Raw genomic sequence first — 24,510 nt, 5'->3', positions numbered from 1 at the left:
TATAAGATTTTTGCTTTCCTAGAAAAGGAACATCTTTCAAACACTGAGAACCACAGTTTTCCATTCAAGACTCAAAAACTATTTGAGTACTTACTGTCAGTTGTTGTTCAAAGACTTAGGAATATGATAATAAACAAATTAGGGCTCTGACATCATAGCTGACATTCCCTAACTTTAACTTGTTTCTATAAAATCAATGGTTCTCAAACTTCTTGTGCAGCAGGATAATCATATATAGACCTCTATAATATGTAGATTATCTACATATTATATACCAAACCTACTCAATCTCAAATTTGAAGGTATGGGTAAGGAATATGAATACACACATATACCACACATATTCATATATTTAAGCTGCTTAGATTGTTCTGATACAGTTATGTCACAGACAAGCACTCTATTAAAAGGATTGATTCCTACAGTCTCAAAAGAATCTTTGAAAATAACTACTACAATATAAGTTAAATTAAGTTCTCATCTACTTACTAGTATTTGAAAAACAAAAATAAACATTCCAAATACCTTTATCTCATAAACATTCAGTTGCTTGCTTTCTGCTGTGCCCTTTTTTTTTAAGGCCTTATTCTGTAAAAAATTAAAATAAAGAATTATGCTTAGTAACAACATGATTCAATTTTGCCCTGTTACTGACTTAGACTGAAAGTACTAAAGGAAAGGAAAGCATTATTCTCTAGAGGTGTAGTGAAAAAAATCATTTTTCTTTAGTAGTTTAATTTTGAGAATCAGTACATACCTCCTGCTGGAGTTCTTCAATACACTTGCTTTTATTTTCAACTTGTTTCCTTAAATTGTTACACTAAAAAATTATGAGAAATTATAATTATTTTATTTAATATTCCAGTCAAAATAAGTAATTTCAAACTAACAAAAATATTGCATAAAATAATATAAAGGTCACTATAAAAATCAGGTAGTTTAGTAATTCCATTAATGTAAAAAATTATGTGATCAAGCATAAATTTTAATAAAGATTTTATCAATACAAATTTGAAATTCTTCACATTTCTTAACCTACTTAAAGAACACATGAATTCAATTACTTTAAGGAAAATGTGCCTCTTGGTCAATTCTATATAAAAGGCTGAATTGTATTATTAATTGGATTTTGAAAAGCTACAGCCAGAGGTAAGATATATATAACTTTGCCTTCTTCCTTACTCATTATTCCTCATTTCTCATTTCTGAGTCTCTTTTACTTTTTATATTTGGGGAAAGGGAAAAATGTGATACTCTATCTCCTCCTAACTACATTCTAACTCTTCTTTCAGAAACAACACCTAAACCACTTTCTTATATCTTACTTTGAGAGACTATTTCACCTGAGTACACTGGCATGATTGGACTAAGAAATAATTGGAGTACCATAAAAGCAGCACAGATTTCGAAACAGTCCTAAAACATTACAGATATGTAAGTTGTACTGATTTCCATCAAAATAGAAAGAAACTCCAATGGAAAAAAATTTAATCTCTCAGCACAAAATACTCTGCTAAATATTTTTATTGCAAAACCCACGTGCAGTCATAATTGGCTATTATGCTAAAACATGAGTAATACATGGCACAGCTGTTTAATATCTCATTTTTAATATGCCCAACCCCTAAATGGTCTACTTCAGAAAACTCAAAAGAAAACGAAGAAAAGCTACAGAAAGATGAGAAACATTTTGGTGATTTTCATGCCAATTTTACTGGTATAAATACATTAGCGGGTGCAATTATTTGTGCATACAATTTTTACTTATTTTAAAAATCAAGGATTTCCAATTTGGGCAGAAAAGCCACCTGTATACTCTGAACAACCTTCCTGATAAAGATAATTTAAAAGGAAATGGCTACAAAATAAGGAATCTGCTTACTTGAAATTACAACTGTAAAGTGATAACAGTAGGTTTGGGGGTAACACCAAAGCCAGCTAAGGACATCTGCTGAAACTACCTAGTGTAAGGGAGATAGGAGATAAAACTTAGAGCTCAGGGGCGCCTGGGTGGCTCAGTCATTAAGCGTCTGCCTTCGGCTCAGGTCATGATTCCAGGTCCTGGGATCGAGCCCCGCATAGGGCTCCTCGCTCTGCGGGAGGCCTGCTTCTCCCTCTCCCACTCCCCCTGCTTGTGTTCCCTCTCTCGCTGTGTCTCTCTCTCTGTCAAATAAATAAATAAAATCTTAAAAAAAAAAAAAAAAACTTAGAGCTCACTAAAGGTGAGGAATTCAATAAGACAACCCTGCATAAAGCCACAAACTCAAAAGACTACCTATTCCATGAAAATGTAAAAAATAAATCTGCCACACAGAAGGGTCACAAGAAAACTTGTCTGTCTTGACACTAGCACTGAGCGAAAGGTATCAAAATCTTCCCTGAAAATTTGTAGCCATGAGATAGCCTTACATGAGTTTATAGCCTGAATTCATGCTATCTCTATAATTTGGAAAAACCTAAAATGGAGAATTTAATTTAAAATGGCTCCTGGTAAATAATGCTCCCAAGAAAATTTTTTGGGAAGATATAAACTTTGACACAAGCCTCAAAGAAGTCCCATAGATAAAATTCCAAAGAATCATAAAAAAAAAAAAAGAATTAAGAATCAATGCGTAAACATCAGCAGAAAGAACAAAAAGCAGAATCAGACCTGAAAAGACTTCAGGTATTGGTATTCCTATAAAGGCATCTTTAGAACTAGCGTTACTACAATCCAAAAATAAGTGTGTATCTTACTAAAATAATGACATCAAAACTATCAACTTTGAACGTAATTTGACTGCCCATCTTACTCTCCTCCTCTCTTTCTGAATAAGCTAATGAAAATTAATTAGTCACACCTTTTAAATTTAAATAATCTCCAAATTTAGGGCTAATGAAAATAAATGTATTTGGTAGAATTCCCAAAATTCTTTTTTTTTTTTTTTTTAAGATTTTATTTATTTGACAGAGAGAGACATAGCGAGAGAGGGAACACAAACAGGGGAATGGTAGAGGGAGAAGCAGGCTTCCTATGGAGCAGGGAGCCCAATATGGGGCTTGATCCCAGGACCCCGGGATCATGACCTGAGCCAAAGGCAGACGCTTAATGACTGAGCCACCCAGGTGCCCCAAATTCCCAGAATTCTTGAAAAGGCTTTAAACTACCAGGTTTTTTTTTTCCAATCACAGTTCATCTCGAAGTAATATAATTCACAGGCATAGAAACAAAGAATTTTATTCACCACAATTCTAGGCAGAATAAAATGGTGTTATCAGAGGTCAGAACTTCAGAGATGAACTATACTTTTCCAGACTACTTACTATATAGAAGATCAAGTTTAGGATAAATGTGTGGAGACAGGAGAAGTGAATTGGGATGGACAGCCAGACAGTAAAAACACTTCACAACTTCACATAAAGAGAGCAGAAAATTTTCTGTAGCTCCTTTCATTATATGAGTGAGAGAAATGTCCAACAATAATCTTTAAAAAGCATCTTGCCACTCTAAAGATATCTGCAACAAATATAGCTGCTAAGAGTGTAAAATTTGGGGAAAGGGAAGAGATAACTAAAGAGGAGTTTAATGAAACTTTGCTCTTTGAAGCACTGTACAAAACTCCTGAACCCAGAGCTTCTTCAAAGAAACCTGCAGTAAAAATCCAAAATTATTCCTTAAAGCCTTCAAAGAGAATTGAAATCTCTTTAGGACCAGTGTAAAGGCTGGTCCTAAAGAACCTAGTCATACTGTTGTTACGAAGTCTCTTTTCTCAAAAACGCTTTTTTCCATTTGATAATACCTTGTTTTCTAAGATCTTCATTTGTTTCTCTTTTTTTAAAACTTCACATTCAATGCTGCGAGCCTAAAAAACATTATTTGTCATCATATTTAAAATGTTAACAGAATTTCTATTTTCTTCTATGCATATCTTTCAGAAATGGAATCATAAAACTTAGTCTTATATTTCTACAAAAATATACATACTCCCAGTTTATTGCAGTATCTTTTTAAAAAAGAAATTGTCTTTAATGTTTTTGTGTTAATGCTCATCATTCTTATTTTAATCTTAGCCCAATATCATTTTGTAATATTTTATCAACTTTCCCAGTTTACCTTGAATTTTTTACAGTTGTCAAATGTTTATAATCTTCTAAATATGTCTTTCACAAACAGGTTAATCTGAACCTCAGAACAACCCAATGATAAAGAAAGGGCAGGTATTATTATCTCCATTTAGAGATGAGAAAATAGGCTCAGAGAAAGCATGTATGAAATATAAATGTCTGAACTAAGGTAGTGGATTGGGGGGAAAAGTGTAATGAATTTCAATGTCAGGCAAATTTCTGAGAACTACTTGCAAATTGGATTCTTTCTGGGAAACTGTTTCAATAAGTAAATTGAAATCCAACCACGGAAAAAGCTTAAATATTCCAACTTGTCTTGCATTTTGGGCTTTTTTCCTTAACTCATCACTAATATCTTGTACATTGGTAAATATATTTAAATTCTTGATAAAGGATTTTTATTTTACATTAAACACCAAATTCATGTTTTTTTCCCATCACAAAAGGATTAGTGTCTTGAAGCAGCCTCTGATGCAAATTTTAAAATAGTAAATTACATAGCAAGTCTTCAGGAGATTAAATTCCTTTTTCTGGTTGAACTTAATATGAAACTGAAAGAAAAAATAGCTTTTTGAGAGAAAAAAATGTGGTATAGTCTAAAGAATGTTAGAAGGCCAGCACTACTACTAAGAGTTATATAGCCTCTCAAGGCTTTTTTTACCCTTTGGAGGCCCAATTTCTTAATTCATAAAATGAGAACAAAAATAACTTGTGGTTAACTAAGAGAACATATATAAAGAACTAGAATGTTCTTGGTACACTGTAAGCCCTTAAAAATATTAGCTCATCTCATCCTTAAAATCTTAGTTGTAAAATAGTCTTACAACTTTCTAAAAATAAATATGACACTTCTCAGGTCAAAACTCTTCAATAATGTCAAATTCCTAAATATAGTTTATGAGGCCTTAAATAATCTGCCCTCATCTCTCCCAACCTTCATTTCCCCTATCCTTCATCTCTCCATGCTCATCTCTTTACCCTCATCTTTCCCTACTCCATCCACTATTACTACTACCTTAAACTCCACCTTTCATCCAAGATGAAGTTTTCATAGTTGTTTAAATATGACACTCTCTCATACTCTGTATATAGTCTATGTGTGTGCTTATAATTTATAATACTCTTCTCCCTCATATATTTGTGTCTACCCCTCTGCCTTCCACTAATTCCTATTAATCTTAGGTTTCAAACCGAATGTCACTTCTTCCAGGAGGCTTGTCCTGACTCAACTTTTGATTAGATACTCATTGTATAGGCTCCAGTAGCAATTATGTAGAGGAGTTATTTTAGTCTGGCCACCATTCTTTCCTGAGAAGACTCTGTTACTGTAAATTCCATAATAATCCTGCTAAATCCATGTAGTTTGATGGAAGATGATCTGTCTAGGAATAGGTAGGTACACAGCTCAGGCTTCACCAAATTACTCTACCCCTTAACCACAATGATTGACTCAGGAATAAGTAAGTAAACTAAACTAGGCCAAAGTCCTCTCCAAGATTTTTTTTCAGAGCTTTCAAGACACTTTTTTAAAGCCTTCCAACTAATTCCAGTGTCTTTCACATCTCCCCATTCCATTCTTAAAAATTAAAAATGTGACTTCCCTAATTAAAAAAAATTTAATTGGATCGCACATTATCCACCAGAACAAATGAAATCCAAATTGGGCACCCAGAACAGTGCCTTGCACAGGTAGGTAGCTAATAATATGTGCTGAGTGAATGAAAAAACACAGTCAAGACCTTCACAATCTAGCTTGACCTATCTATTTTGGCAAATCTTTTCCCCACTATGTATATTGTATACTATCATCAGGTCACATACTATTCTACTTTTGTGACATTCTTCCCTAAAAACCTTCCTATCTCAATTTGTTGAAATCATATCCACTAAAGCACAACACTAACGTGTCAATTTATCAGTATGTTCTTTACTACTAAAACACGAACACTTTTAGCCTAAAAATGTAAATCAACATTAAGTATTGAGCATTTGTGAAAGAAATTTGGAATTATGCTACTATTTCTTCTAGATATAAACCATGTAAGCAAAATAACCCAACTTTGCCTATAGTTTTAAGGTCAACAGCCTACAACAGTCCCTATATTGATAGCATACTTCACTTTATTTTTTTTAGACATGTGGTGTTGATTTTATGATTTGAAATTCTGTTATACAATTTATTATTAAATATAACATACATTTTCTTCACTCTTGTCCAATTTACATTTAACTTCATCTCCTTTCTGTTTTAGTTCTTCTCTCACAGATTGCAGTTCATTCCTTAAAGGAAATGGAAGAGTGACATTGTAAAAAAATTTTAAATTTTTGTTTTACTCCTTTTCTGGGATTTCTTAAAATGGTTGACTATTATACTTTTTTGTTGGTTTAAATTTTCATTTTGTTTGGTAATTTTTCATGCATTAATGTCAACAGGCACACTTCCTCTCCTACATTTAAATTACTTTATAATTTAATTTGAAACTATCTAGATCTTCTATCCATAAAAAAAGAAATACTTATTTCTTATTTAAGCCAAGATTTTACTTTACTCTTTTCTTAAAGAAGTCATAATTAGTCATCATTCTAAGATGTAGTCAAAATTTTATACAAATAAATTGGGGACATAAATACAAGTGATTTTAATGAAGAACTACTTGACTGAGATATTTACATAGACAAATATCCTTACATAGAGAGAGAGTATCTCTGGAAACACAAGAAACAGTGATAACTCTGGGGAAGGAAACTAGATAGCAGGAAGACAAAGGGTAGATAGTTTCCTTTCCCTGTGTTCCCCTTTGTTGCTTTGAATTTTGTGCCATATGCATATGTTATCCTTTCAAAATTTTTTAAATTAAAAAAAATCTGCCTGTTGCACATAACACAATGGTATTTTTGTCTCAGATCCTTGAAGCTATTTTTAATTATAGTCTCCCTGGTTAGCACTAATATGTTGCTGGGTTTAGCCTGTATGCACAGAATATTATTCAATCATGTGGAATAACTGGTCTTATAAAAACTGAATCCATATTTGCTCTTTAACTGAGTATTAAATTTTTAACTGGCATATTCTTACTTTTCCTATATATTTATATTTAGAGTTCTATAAGTCTATAGAATAGGTAGATATACAAAAAGATATTATCTAAATAATCTGAATTCTCTTAAATGAAAAGCAGTCTTTCCCTAAAACAGGTCTTCACTTTTTATCCTCAAAATGTACAGTGCCTTAGTCACAGAGATTCAATCTAAAAATAACAGCTACTCTCAAGGAGAAAATTGAGCAACAACAACAAAAGCAATCATTAGAAATACAATAAAAGTTGACTTTCCAAACCTAGAAAATAACAGTTATATGGCCAGGAACTATACGCAGCACTTTATTCACATTACCCCCATATAACTCAATCCTAACCTAAATGCTAACCAAGTATAAAAAAAACAAAACTTAATACTTCAGACTATAAGAACAAGAGTGCCCCAAAATTTGGAAATCATCTAAATTGCTAATGGATTAAAAGGAAACAAAATACAAAAACATGTTACTTAGGAAACAAACATGAAAACACTATCAAAACCCAAGTCATAGATCCATAGCTGCGTTAAGAAGTACACTGCTATCTTGAAATGTTTTTATTATTTAAAAAGAGAAAGAAAAACTAAATATCAATATATCAATTTGAAAAAAAACTAAAAAAAGATTAATATTTGATTTCAAGCAGGCAAAAAATTTCTAAGTAGAAAGGCAATAGGAAAAATTACCCCCCACACACAAAAAAAGACAACTAGGTCTAATACAAAATCAAAAAACTTATGCATAACAAAAAATTACCCAAAGTGAAAGGAAAACAAGTTGGGGGAAATATGTACTGTAAATAAAACAAGATAAAGGATTACTATTTTTTAAAGTTTAAATAAATCAGTAAAAAAACAATTAAGACCTCAAAATATTAATGGGGAACAGATACAAGCAATTTTAGAAATAAGAAATTCGAGCAAGCAAGCATAAAAAAATTCCAAAGCTTATCCAAAAAATGAAAATTACAAATCATAAGAACAAAGAGTTGTTTTTATCTATTATATTATCAAAAAATTAACGATAATACCCAAAACAAATTAAAAGATTTTGGAACCATCATTTCATACAACAGTGGTTGTACTATATGGTTTACAACCAGTATAACCTATTAGAAACCATTTGATTATCAGAAGTCATTGAAACAATTATTCCAGTAGCTCAGTAAATTTTACTCCTTGAAACGTAGTCTATCAAATTCAAAATAAGGGAAAAAATCTGTATGCGCCAAGATCTTGACTACAGTACTATTTATGATAGTGGAAAACTAGAAAATATAAATATCTAAAAACAAAAAGGATTAAATACTGTTATACCCACTTGACTGGTTTATAGGCATTAAAATAGATGATTGTGAAAACACCTAGAAACATGGACAATGTTTAAAAATATTTTAGGGGTGCCTGGGTGGCTCAGTTGGTTAAGCAACTGCCTTCGGCTCAGGTCATGATCCTGGAGTCCCTGGATCAAGTCCCGCATCGGGCTCCCTGCTCAGCAAGGAACCCTCCCCCCGTCATGTACACTCTCTCTCTCTCATTCTCACTCTCTCAAATAAATAATCTTTAAAAAATTTTTTTTAATTTCTCATCTAAATTTTCTTGTATATAATTATTTTCTTAAATATTAAATATAAGAAAGTTCAGAATGCTTTAAAATTAATCTCTAAGTCTAATCTCACTATTTCAACACTAAGAACAAACATTACAATTTTATTTTTAAGCACAATTCCAACATAGTAATTCTAAATTTTTACTCTATACCATATTCAACATTAAGTATCTAAATTAACTATAACAAATTAACAGAAAAGAAATACTAAAATCTCTTGCCAGACTTAAAAAGCCAATTCATTAGTCTTGCCTTAACTGTGTTTCCGTTTCTTCTAGTTTTTCTATTTTTTTCAACATCGTTTCTTCTTCCTTTTTGCTATTCTAAGGAAATAATCAATGTTGTTTATATTAATTACTTTGTTTCACCAAAAATAAAATTGAAACTATTATTTAAAACCTTTATCTGCCAGCATAAAATTCATTTAGTTATATATAAAATAAGACAATGGGCTATTTACCTTGCATAGTTCCACACTATTTTTCCAGCCTTATTTTAATTATTCCCCTAACAATCTCTATATAGCAGCTAAAAAAACAAGTCTTACTTCCTGTTTCCCAGTGATAATTTAAGACTTCTATTCTCTGTTCATATTGTTGTGGCTTCAAGGAATGCTTTTCCATTCACTGTTACCTACTGAATTCATAGTTATTCATCTTTTAAGGCCAAAATCAATGCTATACTCTCTCTGAAGCCTTCTCTTCCACCAAGGCAGAAGTAATCTTGTCAATTCCGATTACACTTGGTCCCCAAACAACACATATAACATAGTATTTTGTTTACGTTATTTGAGCATTTAGTTTTTCTATTGAGCCGTAAGAACTTAAAGAGGAAGATATTTTATTCACCATTGTATCCTCCACATTCTTACATGATTTATTTAATAAATACTTGTTGAGTAAATACTTCATAAAAATCTTGATGCTTAAAATTAAATTAACTTTATCAATGGGTAGTCTCTATATTCTGTTGCCCATTATCACCATCAAAATCAATATGCATATTTTTCTTCTGAAACAAAGTATCAGCTCTAACATAATCAGATTTGTAAAAGTGAAAGAATTTTGGAAGGTAATCTATTCTAATACCCTAGTTTTACAGGTTAGAAAACTAAGTCACTGGTACTTTCGTTATCAACTCACATCAATGTCTTCTTGCTGTTTCTTGATTTCTAGGGCCATATCACTTGTTTCTTGTGCTAGTTCTTTGTTCTCCAGTGAAAGCCTGTTGCAGCTTGCATTTAGTTCAGTAGTCTTAAGCCTATTTTTTAAAAACATGTCAGACCTAAATATTTACCTATTAAATTACATGATGTGGAATTTAATTCAAGATAATCTTAGGGTAAAGAGAGAAAGGGCTGGGAGTATAAATAAGATTGGCCATTAGTTAATAATTTCTGAAGCTGAGCAATAGATACATGCTGTTTCATTACATTATTTCCTCTAGAAGTCTTTGTACATGTTTCAAATTTTCTGTAAGTTTTTCAAGAGGTCCTATTTCCTTGAATATTCCCTACACACCTCATGCCCCATATTTTTCCACAGATTTTAAAGTGTATATTATTTTCTTCATATAATTTTTGTCCCTAGTATACTGTCTCTTAGAAACTATTCCAAATTTCTGGTGATTTGATTAAAGTAAAGTAGTACTTGAGGCATGAACTATTTTTAACAAAATATTTTCATTAAAATAAATAAAACTCAGTTTAACTTCTGTGCACAACACTTGAACTGCTCTAACAAGGTCTCAAATGTTCTACACTGGAAGAGAGATTACTGCTATTATTGGTTGCAATCAGGATCAATTTTAAATGAAAGAAGGGGACTGTGTGGCTCTATGGAATGATTTCAGCAGCACCTATTATCTTCTACTTACCAGTACTGGAAATTCATTAAAGAGTAAATTAAAAAAAGAAAGGTTGGAAAAGTGAACATACCAAGGATAACATAAATTTATACTAAAGTATAAATAACTAACCAGTCCATTTATTAAAAGGAATTTTGGTTAATAGATGAATTTTACCCATAATTCAATGACCTGTATGTATTTTGGTCACTTCAACAAAACAAATCTATGAAATAATTCAACAAAATACCAAAATAATTAGGTAGAACTGCAAATGATTACTTTTATCAGGAACTAAATATCTCCAAGAAAAGTAATATAGTGATCTTCTAAAGAAGTTTTCAACTTTGTGATGTATTCTTTTTATGTTAATGATATATACATATCATTGCTAATTTAATTAACAATGAAATTAATAAATTATTTTGATCTCTAATCAGGAATAAAACACAACTTTAACCCCACTCAAATAAATATTGAATATAACTTACTAATTTATTATTAACTATCAGAAAGCTTAGAAATTGAATACATAAGTTATTTATAGATAGAAAACTTACTTCTCATTTTCAAGCTCAGTTTTCAGCTCTTTAACCTGTTTGGAATAATGCTGTTCACTTGTCACAATGGCAGTTAACTGTATTTCCAAATCATGTATTTTTCCCTGGAAAATGTGTAAAATCACAGCAAACTTTTTTTTACAATTTTCTTACTTAAAAGTATGGCCACTTTGTAATCAAGTCATATATTTGGCAATATTTTGGTAAGAAATGTCAAATTTTAAAATTTAATAGATTTAATGCCAGAACCATTATAATTTTAGAACAAGGAGCAATGACAAATGTAATTTAAGTGAATTCCATCTTGATATTCTAAAGCTCAACCAGTAAAATTATATTTACAATATCATAAAATATTTTCATCAATTTTACTCTACCAGGTAATTAATCTCAATTAAAATGTTATGTTAAGAAAAATATATTAATTAATGAAATCAGGTAGAATCTTAAAAACTAAGCTGTTCTGGGGGCACCTGGCTGACTCAGTTAAGCATCTGACTTCAGCTCAGTTCATGATCTCGGGGTCCTGAGATCGAGCCCCACATCCAGCTCCATGCTCAGCAGGGAGTCTGCTTGTCCCTCTCCCTTTCCCTATGCTCCTCCCCTGCTCGTACTCACTCTCTCAAAATCTTAAAAAAAACAAAAACTAAGCTGTTCTTACATTATAAAAAGATGGTTACAATGTAATGCTATTATGTACTGAAAAAATACATTTTTAAAATAAAAATATATTCTAAAATTATAGTATGAGCACTATAAAAATTATTATAAATGAAGAACTTAATAAAAGTGAAATTTTAAATGTATAAAGAAATACTGAAGACATAAAAAATGTGATTGTTATACATACTATTGATATCTTAATGTTGACCTTTCTCTACCACATTATAATATGAAGATTCTCTAAATTTGTTTCAAATCTATCATTAGTATATTAAACATAGCAGGAACACTTCCTTTGAAAGGAATTTTGAGAAGAAATCCTTCACAAAGCTAATAGCTATACCACAATCTATTCTGTAAATCTGTACTAACAAGATGTTGGAAAGAAAAATGTATCTTTTTTAAACAAACCTCTCTGGTTTGGAGAAGACCAGTTAGTTCTTGTTCTGTTTCTTTTAATTCTTCAGCAATCTTCTCAAATTGTTTCTTTTCATCTAAAAGTTTTTGGTTTTCTGCCTATTTAAGAACATTAACAAATCATGATAGCCAAAGTACACACATATTCAAAATAATCAAACTGTCTAACTAGAACAAAGAGAATTATGAGTTTCTCTCTGGCTAAATTAAAAAAAAGAGAGAGAAAACAAGTCATAATTAAGTACATTCTAAAGTTACATATGATGACAGAAGATTCAATGGACAGAGCCCTGACATTTTTCATTGAAAAAAAAAAAATCATACAGGTCATTGAATTCAAACCTTATCTTATATATAAATCACTCCAATTTATTAGCATTTATTAGTCACTCACTATTCCATCAATCCTGTTTGTCCTTATATTGTACTAAAATGTGCTTCCCTGTAACTTTCATGCAGTGGTCATTGTTCTGCTTTCCTTAGTCACATAAAAGTCTAACTCCTTTTTTACATGATAGCTAACAAATATTTGAAGAGTCATTAATACTGCCTAACTTTTCTCTTAACTATTCTAAAATCTCTAATTCTTATTATCATTCTTCCGATGAAATGGTTTTGCTTTATTCCCTCAGGATGGACTCACTTTGTCAATACACAATTTTAAGTAAGGTATCAAGAATTAAATTCAATGTTCTAGACAACCAAGTTGAATAACCCACAGTCAACAGGCCAAAACCAGCCACTGCTTGTTTTTAATAAAGTTTTACTGTAATACAGCCAATATGTTTATGTATTGTATATTCCCATTTTACCTTATAACAACAAAGCTGAATAGCTACAACAGAGATCAATATAGCCCACAAAGCCTAAAAATTTGCTACTGGCTGTTTAGATAAAAATTTTGTCAACCTCCACTTCAGATGAGTCCCATACAATAAGACTTTTTGCAATGATAGGAACATATGATAGTAACTGAGCACTTCAAATGTGGCTCTTGGAGCTGAGGAACAGACTTCTAATTTGGTCTACTTTAATTAATTTAAATTTAAATGCCACATTTGGATAGTAGCTACCATACTGAATAGCATAGCTCTAGAAACTAAGCAAGATTAAGTATAAAATAACCACTATTTCTTTAGTTATGGGTACTTAATTACTATTAATTCCTCCTGTTTTATATATATATACATATATATATACACATTCAATTTTTATGTTGTTTACTCAAGCATGAGATCACAATTTCATTAAAGACTTGGCAATAAATGTCCTATATTAATAATAATAAACTACTAATTGACACCAAACCCTGCCTCCCTGAATGCTGGAGGTGCATTTCCACTAGGGCAAGTCCACCTGAGAATCAGCACAACAGGCCCCTCCCCCAGAAGACCAGCACAAACAACTCACTCACACCAAGTTTATAGATCATAGAGGGCTGCAAAGCTTCAGCTCTTAGGGAAAACAGTATATAGCACTCTTTGTATTTTTATTCTTTAGTATTTTATTATTTTTTCAGTTATTTACTTACTTTTTCAAATCTTTTCTTTATTCATTTTTAATTTTCTTATATATACTTTGTATTTTTTGTTTCCTTTAATTGTATTTGTGTGTGTGTGTGCGTTTCTTATTTTGGGATCTAGTTTTTATTTTTATTTATTTTTAACAAGCAAACCAAAACAAACCCAGGATCTAGTTTTTTGGGTTTTTTGTTGTTTTTACCATTGTTTTTGTTGTCTTTTTCTCTTTCTTTCTTTTCCTTTCTGAACAAAATGATGACACAGAGAAATTCACCCCAAAAGAAAGAACAGGAAGTAGTACTCACAGCCAGGGATTTAATCAATACAGATAAGTGAGATGTCTGAACTAGAATTTAAAAGAACAATTATAAAGATACTAGCTGGGCTTGAAAAAAGCATAGAAGACACTAGGAAATCTCTTACTGTAGAGATAAAAACCAGAATCTAGTCAGGCCAAAATTAAAAATGCTATAATCGAGATGCAGTCCCAAGTGGATGACATGAAAACCAGGATGAATGAATCAGAAGAGTGAATCAGTGATAGAGAAGATATAATTATGGAAAATAATGAAACTGAAAAGAAGAGGAAAGAAAACTATTAGATCACGAAGGTAGACTTAGGGAATTCAGCAATTCCATAAAGTGAAATAATATCCATAATATAGGAGGTCCCAGAAGAAGCAGAGTGGGGAAAAGGGGGCAAAAGGTTTATTTAAACAAATTATACCTGAGAACTTCCCTAATCTGGGGAAGGAAACAGGCATTCAAGTCCAAGAAGCACAGAGAACTACCCTCAAAAATCAACAAAAATAGGTCAACACCTCAACATATTACAGCGAAACTTGCAAATTACAAAGATAAAGAGAAAATCCTGAAAGCGGCTCAGGACAAGAGGTCCTCAACCTACAAGGGAAGACACAAACGGCTGGCAGCATACCTGTCCACAGAGTCCTGGCAGGTTATAGTCAATGTGCTAAATGGGAAAAATATGCAGCAAGAATACTTTACCCAGCAAGGCTGTCATTCAGGATAGGAGAGAGAAAGTTTCCAAGACAAACAAAAACTAAAGGAATTCGTGAACACTAAACCAGCCCTGCAAGAAATATCAAAGGGGACCCTTTGAGCAGAAAGAGAGACCAAAAGTAACAACCACCAGAAAGGAACAGAGACAATCTATAGGAACAGCAACTTTACAGGTAATACAATGGCACTAAATTCATATCTTTCAATAATTACTCTCAATGTAAATGGACTAAATGCTCCAAACAAAAGATATAGGGTACAGAATGGATTTAAAAAAAGACCCATCAATATGTTGCTTACAAGAGACTCATTTTAGACTCAAAGACACCTCCAGATTGAAAATGAGGGGGTGGAGAACCATTTATCACACTAATGGACATCAAACGAAAGGTGGAGTAGCCATCCTTATATCAGACGAACTAGATTTTAAACCAAAGACTGTAATAAGAGCTGAAGAAAGACACTATATCATAATAAAGGGGGTCTATCTGACAAGAAGATCTAACAATTATAAATATTTATGCCCCCAATTTGGAAGCAGCCAAATATGTAAATCAATTAGTAACAAATTTAAGAAACTCATTAATAATAACTATAATAGTAGAGGACTTTAACACTTCACTTACAACTCTGGACAGATCATCTAAGCCAAAGATCAACAGGGAAACAAGAGCTTTGAATGACACACTGGACCAGATGGACTTAACAGATATATTCAGAGCAATTAATCCTAAAGCTGCAGAATACACATTCTTTTCAAGTGCACATGGAACATTCTCCAGAACAGATCACATACTAGGTTATAAATCAGGACTCAACTGGTACAAAAAGACTGAGATCATACCACGGGTATTTTCAGACCATAGTGCTATGAAACTTGAAGTGAACTGCAAGAAAAAATTTGGAAGAACCACAAATACAAGAAGGTTAAAAAACATCCTACTAAAGAATGAATGGGTCAACGAGGATATTAAAGAAGAATTAAAAAACACATGGAAGCAAATGAAAATGAAAACATGACAGTTCAAAACTTCTGGAATGCAGCAAAGGTGGTCCTAAGAGGGAAGTACAGGCCTTCCTCAAGAAGCAAGAAAAGTCTCAAATACACAACCTAACCTTACACCTAAAGGAGCTGGAAAAATAACAGCAAATAAAGCTTAAATCCAGCAGGAGAAGAGAAATAATAAAGATTAGAGCAGAAATAAATGACATAGAAATAAAAAAAAAAACACAGAATAAATCAACATAAGTAGGACCTGGTTCTTTGAAAGAATTAACAAGTTTGATAAACCCCTGACCAGACTTATCAAAAAGAAAGGAGAAAGGACCCAAATTAAAAAAATCACCAATGAAAGAGGAGAGATCACAACCAACACCACAGAAATACAAACAATTATAAAAGAATATTATGAGCAATTATATGCCAAGAAATTAGGTAATCTGAAGGAAACAGATGCATTCCTAGAAATATATAAACTACAAAAACTGAAACAGGAAGAAACAGAAAACCTGAACAGACCCATAACCAGCAAGGAAATTGAAGCAGTAATAAAAAATCTCCCAAAAAACAAGAGTCCAGGGCCAGATGGCTTCCCAGTGGAATTCTACCAAACATTTAAAGAAGAATTAATATGTATTCTTCCGAAACTGTTCCAAAAAACAGAAATGGAAGGAAAACATCCAAACTCATTCTACAAGGCCAGCATTACCATGAGCCCCAAACCACACAAAGACCCCACCAAAAAGGAGAATTACCAATATCCCTGATGAACATGGATGCCAAAATTCTCAACAAGATACTAGCTGATAGGATCCAACAGTACATTAAAAGGATTATTCACCATGACCAAGTGGGATTTATTCCTAGGCTGCAGGGGTGGTTCAACATCCACAAATCCATCAACATGATACACCACATTAATAAAAGAGTAAGAATCATATGATCCTCTCAACAGATGCAGAAAAAGCATCTGATAAAATACAGCATCCTTTCTTGATAAAAACCCTCCACAATGTAGGGATAAAGGGAACATACCTCAACTTCATAAAAGCCATATACAGAAGACCCACAGTGAATATCATCCTCAACAGGTGAAAAACTGAGAGCTTTTCCCCTAAGGTCAGGAACATGACAGGGATGTCCACTCTTACCATTGTTGTATAACAGTACTAAGAGTCCTAGCCTCAGCAATCAGACAACAAAAAGAAATAAAAAGCATCCAAATCATCAAAGAAGAAGGCAAACTTTCACTCTTCCCAGATCACAGGATACTCTATGTAGAAAAGCCAAAAGACTCCACCAAAACACTGCTAGAACTGATACAGGAATTCAGCAAAGTCACAGGATATTAAAAACAAAAAACAAAAAAACCAATGCACAGAAGTCTGCTGCATTTCTATACACTAACAATGAAGCAGCAGAAAGAGAAATAAAAGAATCTATCCCAGACAAACCATGAGAGACGATGGACTCTGAAAAACAAACTGAGGGTTCTAGAGGGGTGGGAGGATGGGTTAGCCTGGTGATGGGTATTAAAGAGGGTACATTCTGCATGGAGCACTGGGTGTTATGCACAAACAATGTTATGCACAAACAATGAATCATGGAACACTACATCAAAAACTAATGATGTAATGTATGGTGATTAACATAACAATAAAAAATTTTTTAAAAAAGAATCTATCCCATTTACAATTGCACCAAAAATCATAAGATACCTAAGGAATAAACCTAACAAAAGGGTAAAAGATCTGTACTCTGAAAACTATACAACACTTATGAAAGAAATTGAGGAAGACAAAAAAATGGAAATATTCCATGCTCATGGATCGGATGAACAAATATTGTTCAAATGTCTATGCCACCCAAAGCAATCTATAGATTCAGTGCTATCCCTATCAAAATGCCACCAGCATCTTTCACAGAGCTGGAACAATTCTAAAAATTTTTATAAAGATTTTATTTATTTACTTGACAGAGAGAGCACAAGCTGGGGGAGCAGCAGAGGGAGAGAGAGAAGCAGGCTCCCTGATGAGCAGGAAGTCTAATGTAGGGCACGATCCCAGGACCCTGGGATTATGACCTGAGCCAAAGGCAGATGCTTAACTCCTGAGCCACCCAGGTGCCCCCAGAAACAATTCTAAAATTTGTATGGAACCAGAAAAGACCCTGAAATATCAGAGGAATGTTGAAAAAGAAAAGCAAAGCTGGAGGCATCACAATTCCAGACTTCAAGCTATATTACAAAGCTGTGATCAAGACAGTATGGTACTGACACAAAAACAGACACACAGATGAATGGAATAGAATAGAGAGCCCAGAAATGGACACTCAACTCTATGGCCAACTAATCTTTGACAAAGCAGGAAAGAATATCCAATGGAAAAAAGACGGTCTCTTCAACAAATGGTGCTGGGAAAATTGGACAGCCACATGTACAAGAATGAAACTGGACCGTTTTCTTACACCATACACAAAAATAAATTCATAATGGATGACAGGATCAAAATCCTAGAGGAGAACACAGGCAGCAATCTCTTTGACCTCGGTTGCAGCAACTTCTTGCTAGACACATCTCCAGAGGCAAGGGAAACAAAAGCAAAAATGAACTACTGGGACTACATAAGGTTAAAAAGCTTTTGCACAGCAAAGAAAACAATCAACAAAACTAAAAGGCAACCTACAGAATGGGAGAAGGTATTCACAAATGATATATCAGATAAAGGGCTAGTATCCAAAATCTATAAAGATATTATCAAACTCAACATCCAAAAAACAAAAATCCAATCAAGAAATGGGCAGAAGACATGAACAGATATTTTTCCAAAGAAGACATCCAGATGGCTAACAGACACAGGGAAAAAATGCTCAACATCACCTGGCATCAGGGAAATACAAATTAAAAAATGAGATACCACCTCACACCTGTCAGATGGCTAAAATTAACAACTCAGGAAACAATAGATGTTGGTGAGGATTCAGAGAAAGGGGAACACTCTCACACTGTCAGTGGGAATGCATATTGCTGCAGCCATTCTGGAAAACAGTAGGGAGGTTCCTCAAAAAGTTAAAAATAGAACTACCCCTCGACCCAACAATTGCACTACTAGGTATTTATCCAAAGGATACAAATACAGTGATTTGAAGGGGTATATGCACCCCAATGTTTAGAGCAGCAATGTCCACAATAGCCAAACTATGGAAAGAGCCCACATGTCCATCAACAGATAAATGGATAAAGAAGATGCGGTACATATACAATGGAATATTACTCAGCCATCAAAAAGAATGAAATCTTGCCATTTGCAATGATGTGGATAGAACTAGAGGGTATTATGCTAAGCGAAATAAGTCAGTCAGAGAAAGACAAACACCACATGATTTCACTCATATGTGGAATTTAAGAAACAAAACTGATGAACATAGGGGAAGGGAAGGAAAAATAAGATAAAAACAGAGAAAGGGGCAAACCATAAGAGACTCTTAATTCTAGGAAACAAACTGAGGGTTGCTGGAGGGGAGGTGTGTGGGGGGATAAGGTAAATGGGTGATAGGCATCAAGGAGGGCACTTGATGTAATGAGCCCTGGGTGTTATATGCAACTGATGAATCACTAAATTCTACCCCTGAAACTAATAATACACTGTATGTTAACTAAATTGAATTTAAATAAAAATGTTTTTTAAAAACCTAATTGGACTTAAAGAGTCTGAATTTTATCAAAGGCAATCTGTAGCTATTTAAAACCAACTATAAAGCTACAGTAATCAAGACACTGATATATTGGTGAATTGATAACAAATAGATCAAGAAAACAGAAATAGTCCAGAAACAGAACCACACAAATATGGCCAATTGATTTTTATAAATGTGCAAAAGCAACTCAATGGAAAAAAGGAATCTTTTCAACAAATGGTAATATCCCCCTAGACCAATCCAAAGTATTTAAATCTTAAATATATCTCAAAACCACCCATTTTTTTCTCACCACCACCTCCCAGCCTAAGCTATAATCATCTCTCCTCTGGCTACTCTGATTGTCTGTCTACTTAACTGTTCTATCTTAATATACTGTTCTCAATATTGCAAGACAAATGAGATTTTCAAAACGCAAACCAAGTCACTCCCTACTGAAATTCTTTAGAGCTTTCCATTCCTCTTAGGATAAATATAAAATCATCTTCATATGATTCAAAAGGCCATGAATTGCCATGCTCCTACTACCTTAACTCTCTAGCCTCATTTTGCACGACTCTCCTTTTCACTCCATGTTGCGCTCCCCATACTCCTTCCTATCAAAGGAACTTTACACATTATATGTCCTCTACCTGATAAGCTCTTCCCTTCCTTATCTGGATTTCAGTTCAATCTTTACTTTTTCAAAAAAAGGCTCTTCTGACCTAACTAGTTGAAGTCCCTTAATTCTGGGTGTCATAGCACTGCCTTTATTAGCACTCTCCTTTATTGCCTTTGTCACCATCTTAATATTACCTTTGAATGATTGCTTATATTTACGTGTGATATTTCATGACTGTAGATCCATGAAAGCAGCACATGCATCCATTTGCTCCCAACTGTACCCCCAGAGTACAGCATAAAAGAAACTCAACATGTTTGCTAAATGGGCAAATATATTGTTTTATTTATTCCTTACAACTACCCCATTATATGTGTACAATTATTTTCCCTATTTCATAGATGGAAAACTGAGGCATCAAGAGTTTAGTTCATTTCCTCTTGGTCATACAGCTAAGAAGTAAAGAGCTGGATAGCAATCAAAACATTACAATTTTAAAGATGAAGATACTGTGTTCTATTGCTGTCCAAATATAACAAAACCCTAAACCAATCCTTATCTGCTTAGGAGTGAATCTTTATAGTAAAAATAATGCTTAGTATTCATTCATTCAACAAATATTTATAAAGTGTCAGTCACTGTGCTAAGTAAATACTAAGGTTACAAGGAAAACAGGACATGGGTTCTTAGCCCTTATGGGAGCATACCTTCATTCCACTATTTATTTACTGAGGACCTACTATATACCGCCTACTGTGCAAAGTAAGGGTGAGTCAAAAGGGTGAATAAAGCTTTAAACAATTATACCAAAAATAAATTAATTCCATTTGTGTTAAGTGCTATAAAAGAAAAGTTCAGGGTGGCTACAGGCACAAGCCATACAGAGATCTAAACTAGATAAGAGAGGTTTATAGATAATATCAAGAGAGATTACCTAAACTGATATTCAAGCTGAGACTTGAAGTATAACAAAAAAATAAGAATGCATTATCGAATCTGAAAGCAGTGTAAACATTATTATTCACAAGAGTTCAAGTAAAGCAATTCAATGGAGAAAGGATAAGCATTTGGAAATAATGCTTCCCAAGAGATGGAAGAATTAGGAGTTGCAAAATCAGGTAGAGATGCAATAGGTTAAACCCAAAATCAAATATCTGTAATCATAAACAATATTATATAGGGGTTGGCAAACTACAGCCTGCTAGATAAAATCAACCTACAGTCTCTTTTTGTAGGCCCTTGACCTAAGAATAATTCTTACATTTTTACAAGTTTGTTAAAAATAAAGGAGAAGAGGAGGACAAGAAGGGGGAGGGGAGGTGTGGAAATAGGAGGAAGAGGAGAAGAGAATTAACATTCTGTATATAGACTACAAAGCCTAAAATATTTATTCTCCAGTCCTTTAAAATTTTGCCGCCCATGCTCCACACATTGTAATCAATTAAAACATAATTTTGCCTATCCTAACAAATTCATTAAACATGATTCTGTCTGAACACTAAACATAGTTACTGAATATACAACATATATATCTTCCCCAAAATTGTAGCTTTGTGGCCCAAAGGTATCACAGGCATACCAAATTTACTACCAGTAAATCAGTAATGTCACATGCATATTTGATCTTACTTAAATGTACTGCCAACACACATTCAAATAATATAAACACCTTCACCAAGACAGTTTTCAAAATATATTGAATTTGGTACAGATAAGAATGTGGCTTTACTAAAACACAAATGTATTTTTTTATATTTTAGCTGAAAACACTAATATAAAACATCTGTAGTGTGAGAGTCTAAGTCAGTGGATTCAATATTTTTTTGAAAAGTAACCGCTCTATATTAACAAGAGAAATTATATACTTACCAAGATTTTTTTCAATTCTTCAAGTTCTACTTCTTTGTTATTTTTAAGCTTAGTCATCTCTTCTAAAATAAACAAAAGAATAAAAAGGTGTTAAAATCAGATTAAAAGAACAGCAAAGAAGAGACAAGAAATAAGAATACCATTGTTTTAAAGGGAAAAAAACAAGAGATGGGTTAGTGAAACTAAAGCACCATAAAGCACAGAGGAAGTCAAAATGGAACTACACAAAAATGATAAATATTAATAGTAATGTTTCTATAAAGTGGGATTCCACAACCAAATGAACTCAAGTTCATTAACCAAAATAAGCAATGGATCTGTATAAAACATATTTGGGATGAAGTCACACAGCATGTGCCTTTACCTTTACTTCATCACTGTCTAAGTATCTGACCTCTTTTTTTTTTTTTAAATATTTTATTTTTATTTATTTGAGAGAGAGAGAATGAGAGACAGAGAGCATGAGAGGGAGGAGGGTCAGAGGGAGAAGCAGACTCCCTGCTGAGCAGGGAGCCCGATGCGGGACTCGATCCCGGGACTCCAGGATCATGACCTGAGCCGAAGGCAGTCGATTAACCAACTGAGCCACCCAGGCGCCCCAGTATCTTACCTCTTAATCTTCACTCCAAACTAAAAAGAAGTGATTCACTTTTCTCAAGCTACTTCTGACCATTGTACTCTGGACCTCAATATTCCTACCTCCTCTGAGACTTTAGTTGCTATGTTCTCTCTCTTAGAGGAAACTTTAAATTCCCCCATCCCTTCTAAACATCTATTTGAATACAAAACAATCTGATGGACCTGTCTGCCCTTTAATACTACCATCATATTTCTTACTTTGTTTTGCAGACAAATTCCTGTTTGTTATCTATGCATTTCTTTCTTAGCTCCATGCAAAACTAATGCTTATCTCATTACATTAATTACACCTCTTATTAAATTAACAAAACTATGATCTTAAAGATCATCAATAACCATTTTGTGGTATAATTCTTAGTCCTCTTTATTGTGGAGCTTTCTGGCATTTGATGTTATTAACTACTCTCTACTTTTCCCCCTTTGATTTTCAAGACGTTGCATTATTTGCATTTCCTGTCCTCTCTAACTCCTGCTCCTATTTTCTTTGCTGACACCCTTCTTTTTTCTACCCTAAATAATAACACTCTACAATGCTTTTCTTTCGATCTTCTATTAATTCAGTATTAGGTTAATTAATTTTAAAACATTTCCAGCTCAAACCTCCTGCTTTCTTCTCCTTTTTTAGATTTTTTAACTGCCTACAAAGTTCCCAAATGATGTCTAGCTGTCACCTAAAATTTTATTGTATCTGAAACACTGTCCTTCCTCCCTCACTGTTACGGGTTTTTAATAACTGGAGATATGAGATTTGCTGGAAGTTTCCCAGACTCTTTACATTAAAAATAAACAAAAAATTTGTAATAATTGCCCATAGTTTTTAAGGAAAAAAAGCAACAAAATATAAAATGCCACCATGGACTCTCAAAGAAGAACCTGTCACAAAAAAGCTTATTTCACCACAACATTTCATTTTAGGTAAAAAAGGTTAATTTTTTCAAACTCAAGGATTGATTAAAGATAGTAGACTAAGCATGTCTCCACATTTTCTCACCCCCAATTCCTTTTTAAAAGACACAAAAAATATATATATTTACAACATTAATAAAACCAGACTACCATGAACAAACCAAAAAGTTGAAGAATCCTGGCAGGGAGAGGGGGGACCCACATTAATTCAATGAAGGCTATGTGAAACACCTAGACCATACCTCCCACCACACAGTCCACCTCAAGTTTAATCAAAGATTTAGGAATTGAGGCAAAGGGATGCAGCAGTGCCCCAAACAGCTCATGATCTCTAAGCAAAATAAACATCTCCTAAACCCAAAAGATTAGCCACCAAGCCCACCTTTCCTTACAGTACCTCTCATCTCCCCCCATCCCCACACCACATAATCAGAAAAATCAGATTATAACGTATGTGGGTGAAAAAAGATTTTCAAATATTTAGATGAGTAAATAATCAAGAATCAACAATTAGTAAAGAAAAGCAAAACCATAAAAGAGAGGCACCAAATTCAATTAAGAGAACTAAAATAAAATCCAAGAAGGAATTAATAAAGCAAACAGAAGCAGATATTTTGCTTAGTATGTTCCAACAGGGTACAATATCCATGAAATAAATCACCTAGAGCTCTTAGAAATTTAAAATTTGACAACTAAAACTTTAAAAATAGCAAAATAAACATAACTAAAGACTGAATTAGCAGGGGGAAACAAAAAAAATTTTCCCCAAATCCCCCCAAAAAAGAACTAAAAGGTAGAAAGTATAAAAGAGAAATTTTAAAATATAAAGGATAGATCCAGAATTTCTAAAATCTACCTGTCAGAACTTACAGAGAGAATAATGACACTAGAAAAGAAAAAATAAGCGGAGAAAAATTTTCAGGGCTGAAGACAGACAAAATGTCCTCAGATTCATGAGCTCACCAAACGCTAGCATAAGTGTG

At 33.2% G+C, this 24,510-nt stretch overlaps 1 protein-coding gene across 2 annotated transcripts in view; it reads right to left on the bottom strand.

The window, feature by feature from the left end:
* SYCP1 (synaptonemal complex protein 1) overlaps positions 1-24,510 on the bottom strand; it is a 143,848-nt gene that overhangs the window by 57,394 nt on the left and 61,944 nt on the right. For both annotated transcript variants that reach the window (XM_021690082.1, XM_021690083.1), the window contains exons 15-22: positions 21,983-22,044; positions 12,268-12,372; positions 11,194-11,297; positions 9,931-10,048; positions 9,041-9,111; positions 6,303-6,384; positions 758-820; positions 526-588 (exon numbers count right to left, since the gene is read on the bottom strand). In XM_021690082.1, the coding sequence (XP_021545757.1) occupies positions 526-588; positions 758-820; positions 6,303-6,384; positions 9,041-9,111; positions 9,931-10,048; positions 11,194-11,297; positions 12,268-12,372; positions 21,983-22,044 (668 nt within the window). The remainder of the gene's footprint in view (positions 1-525; positions 589-757; positions 821-6,302; positions 6,385-9,040; positions 9,112-9,930; positions 10,049-11,193; positions 11,298-12,267; positions 12,373-21,982; positions 22,045-24,510) is intronic.

This window comes from Neomonachus schauinslandi, chromosome 4, assembly GCF_002201575.2.
Source record: "Neomonachus schauinslandi chromosome 4, ASM220157v2, whole genome shotgun sequence".
In the NCBI taxonomy this organism is placed as follows: Eukaryota; Metazoa; Chordata; class Mammalia; order Carnivora; family Phocidae; genus Neomonachus; species Neomonachus schauinslandi.
This window is presented reverse-complemented; position numbering and strand designations above follow the sequence as displayed.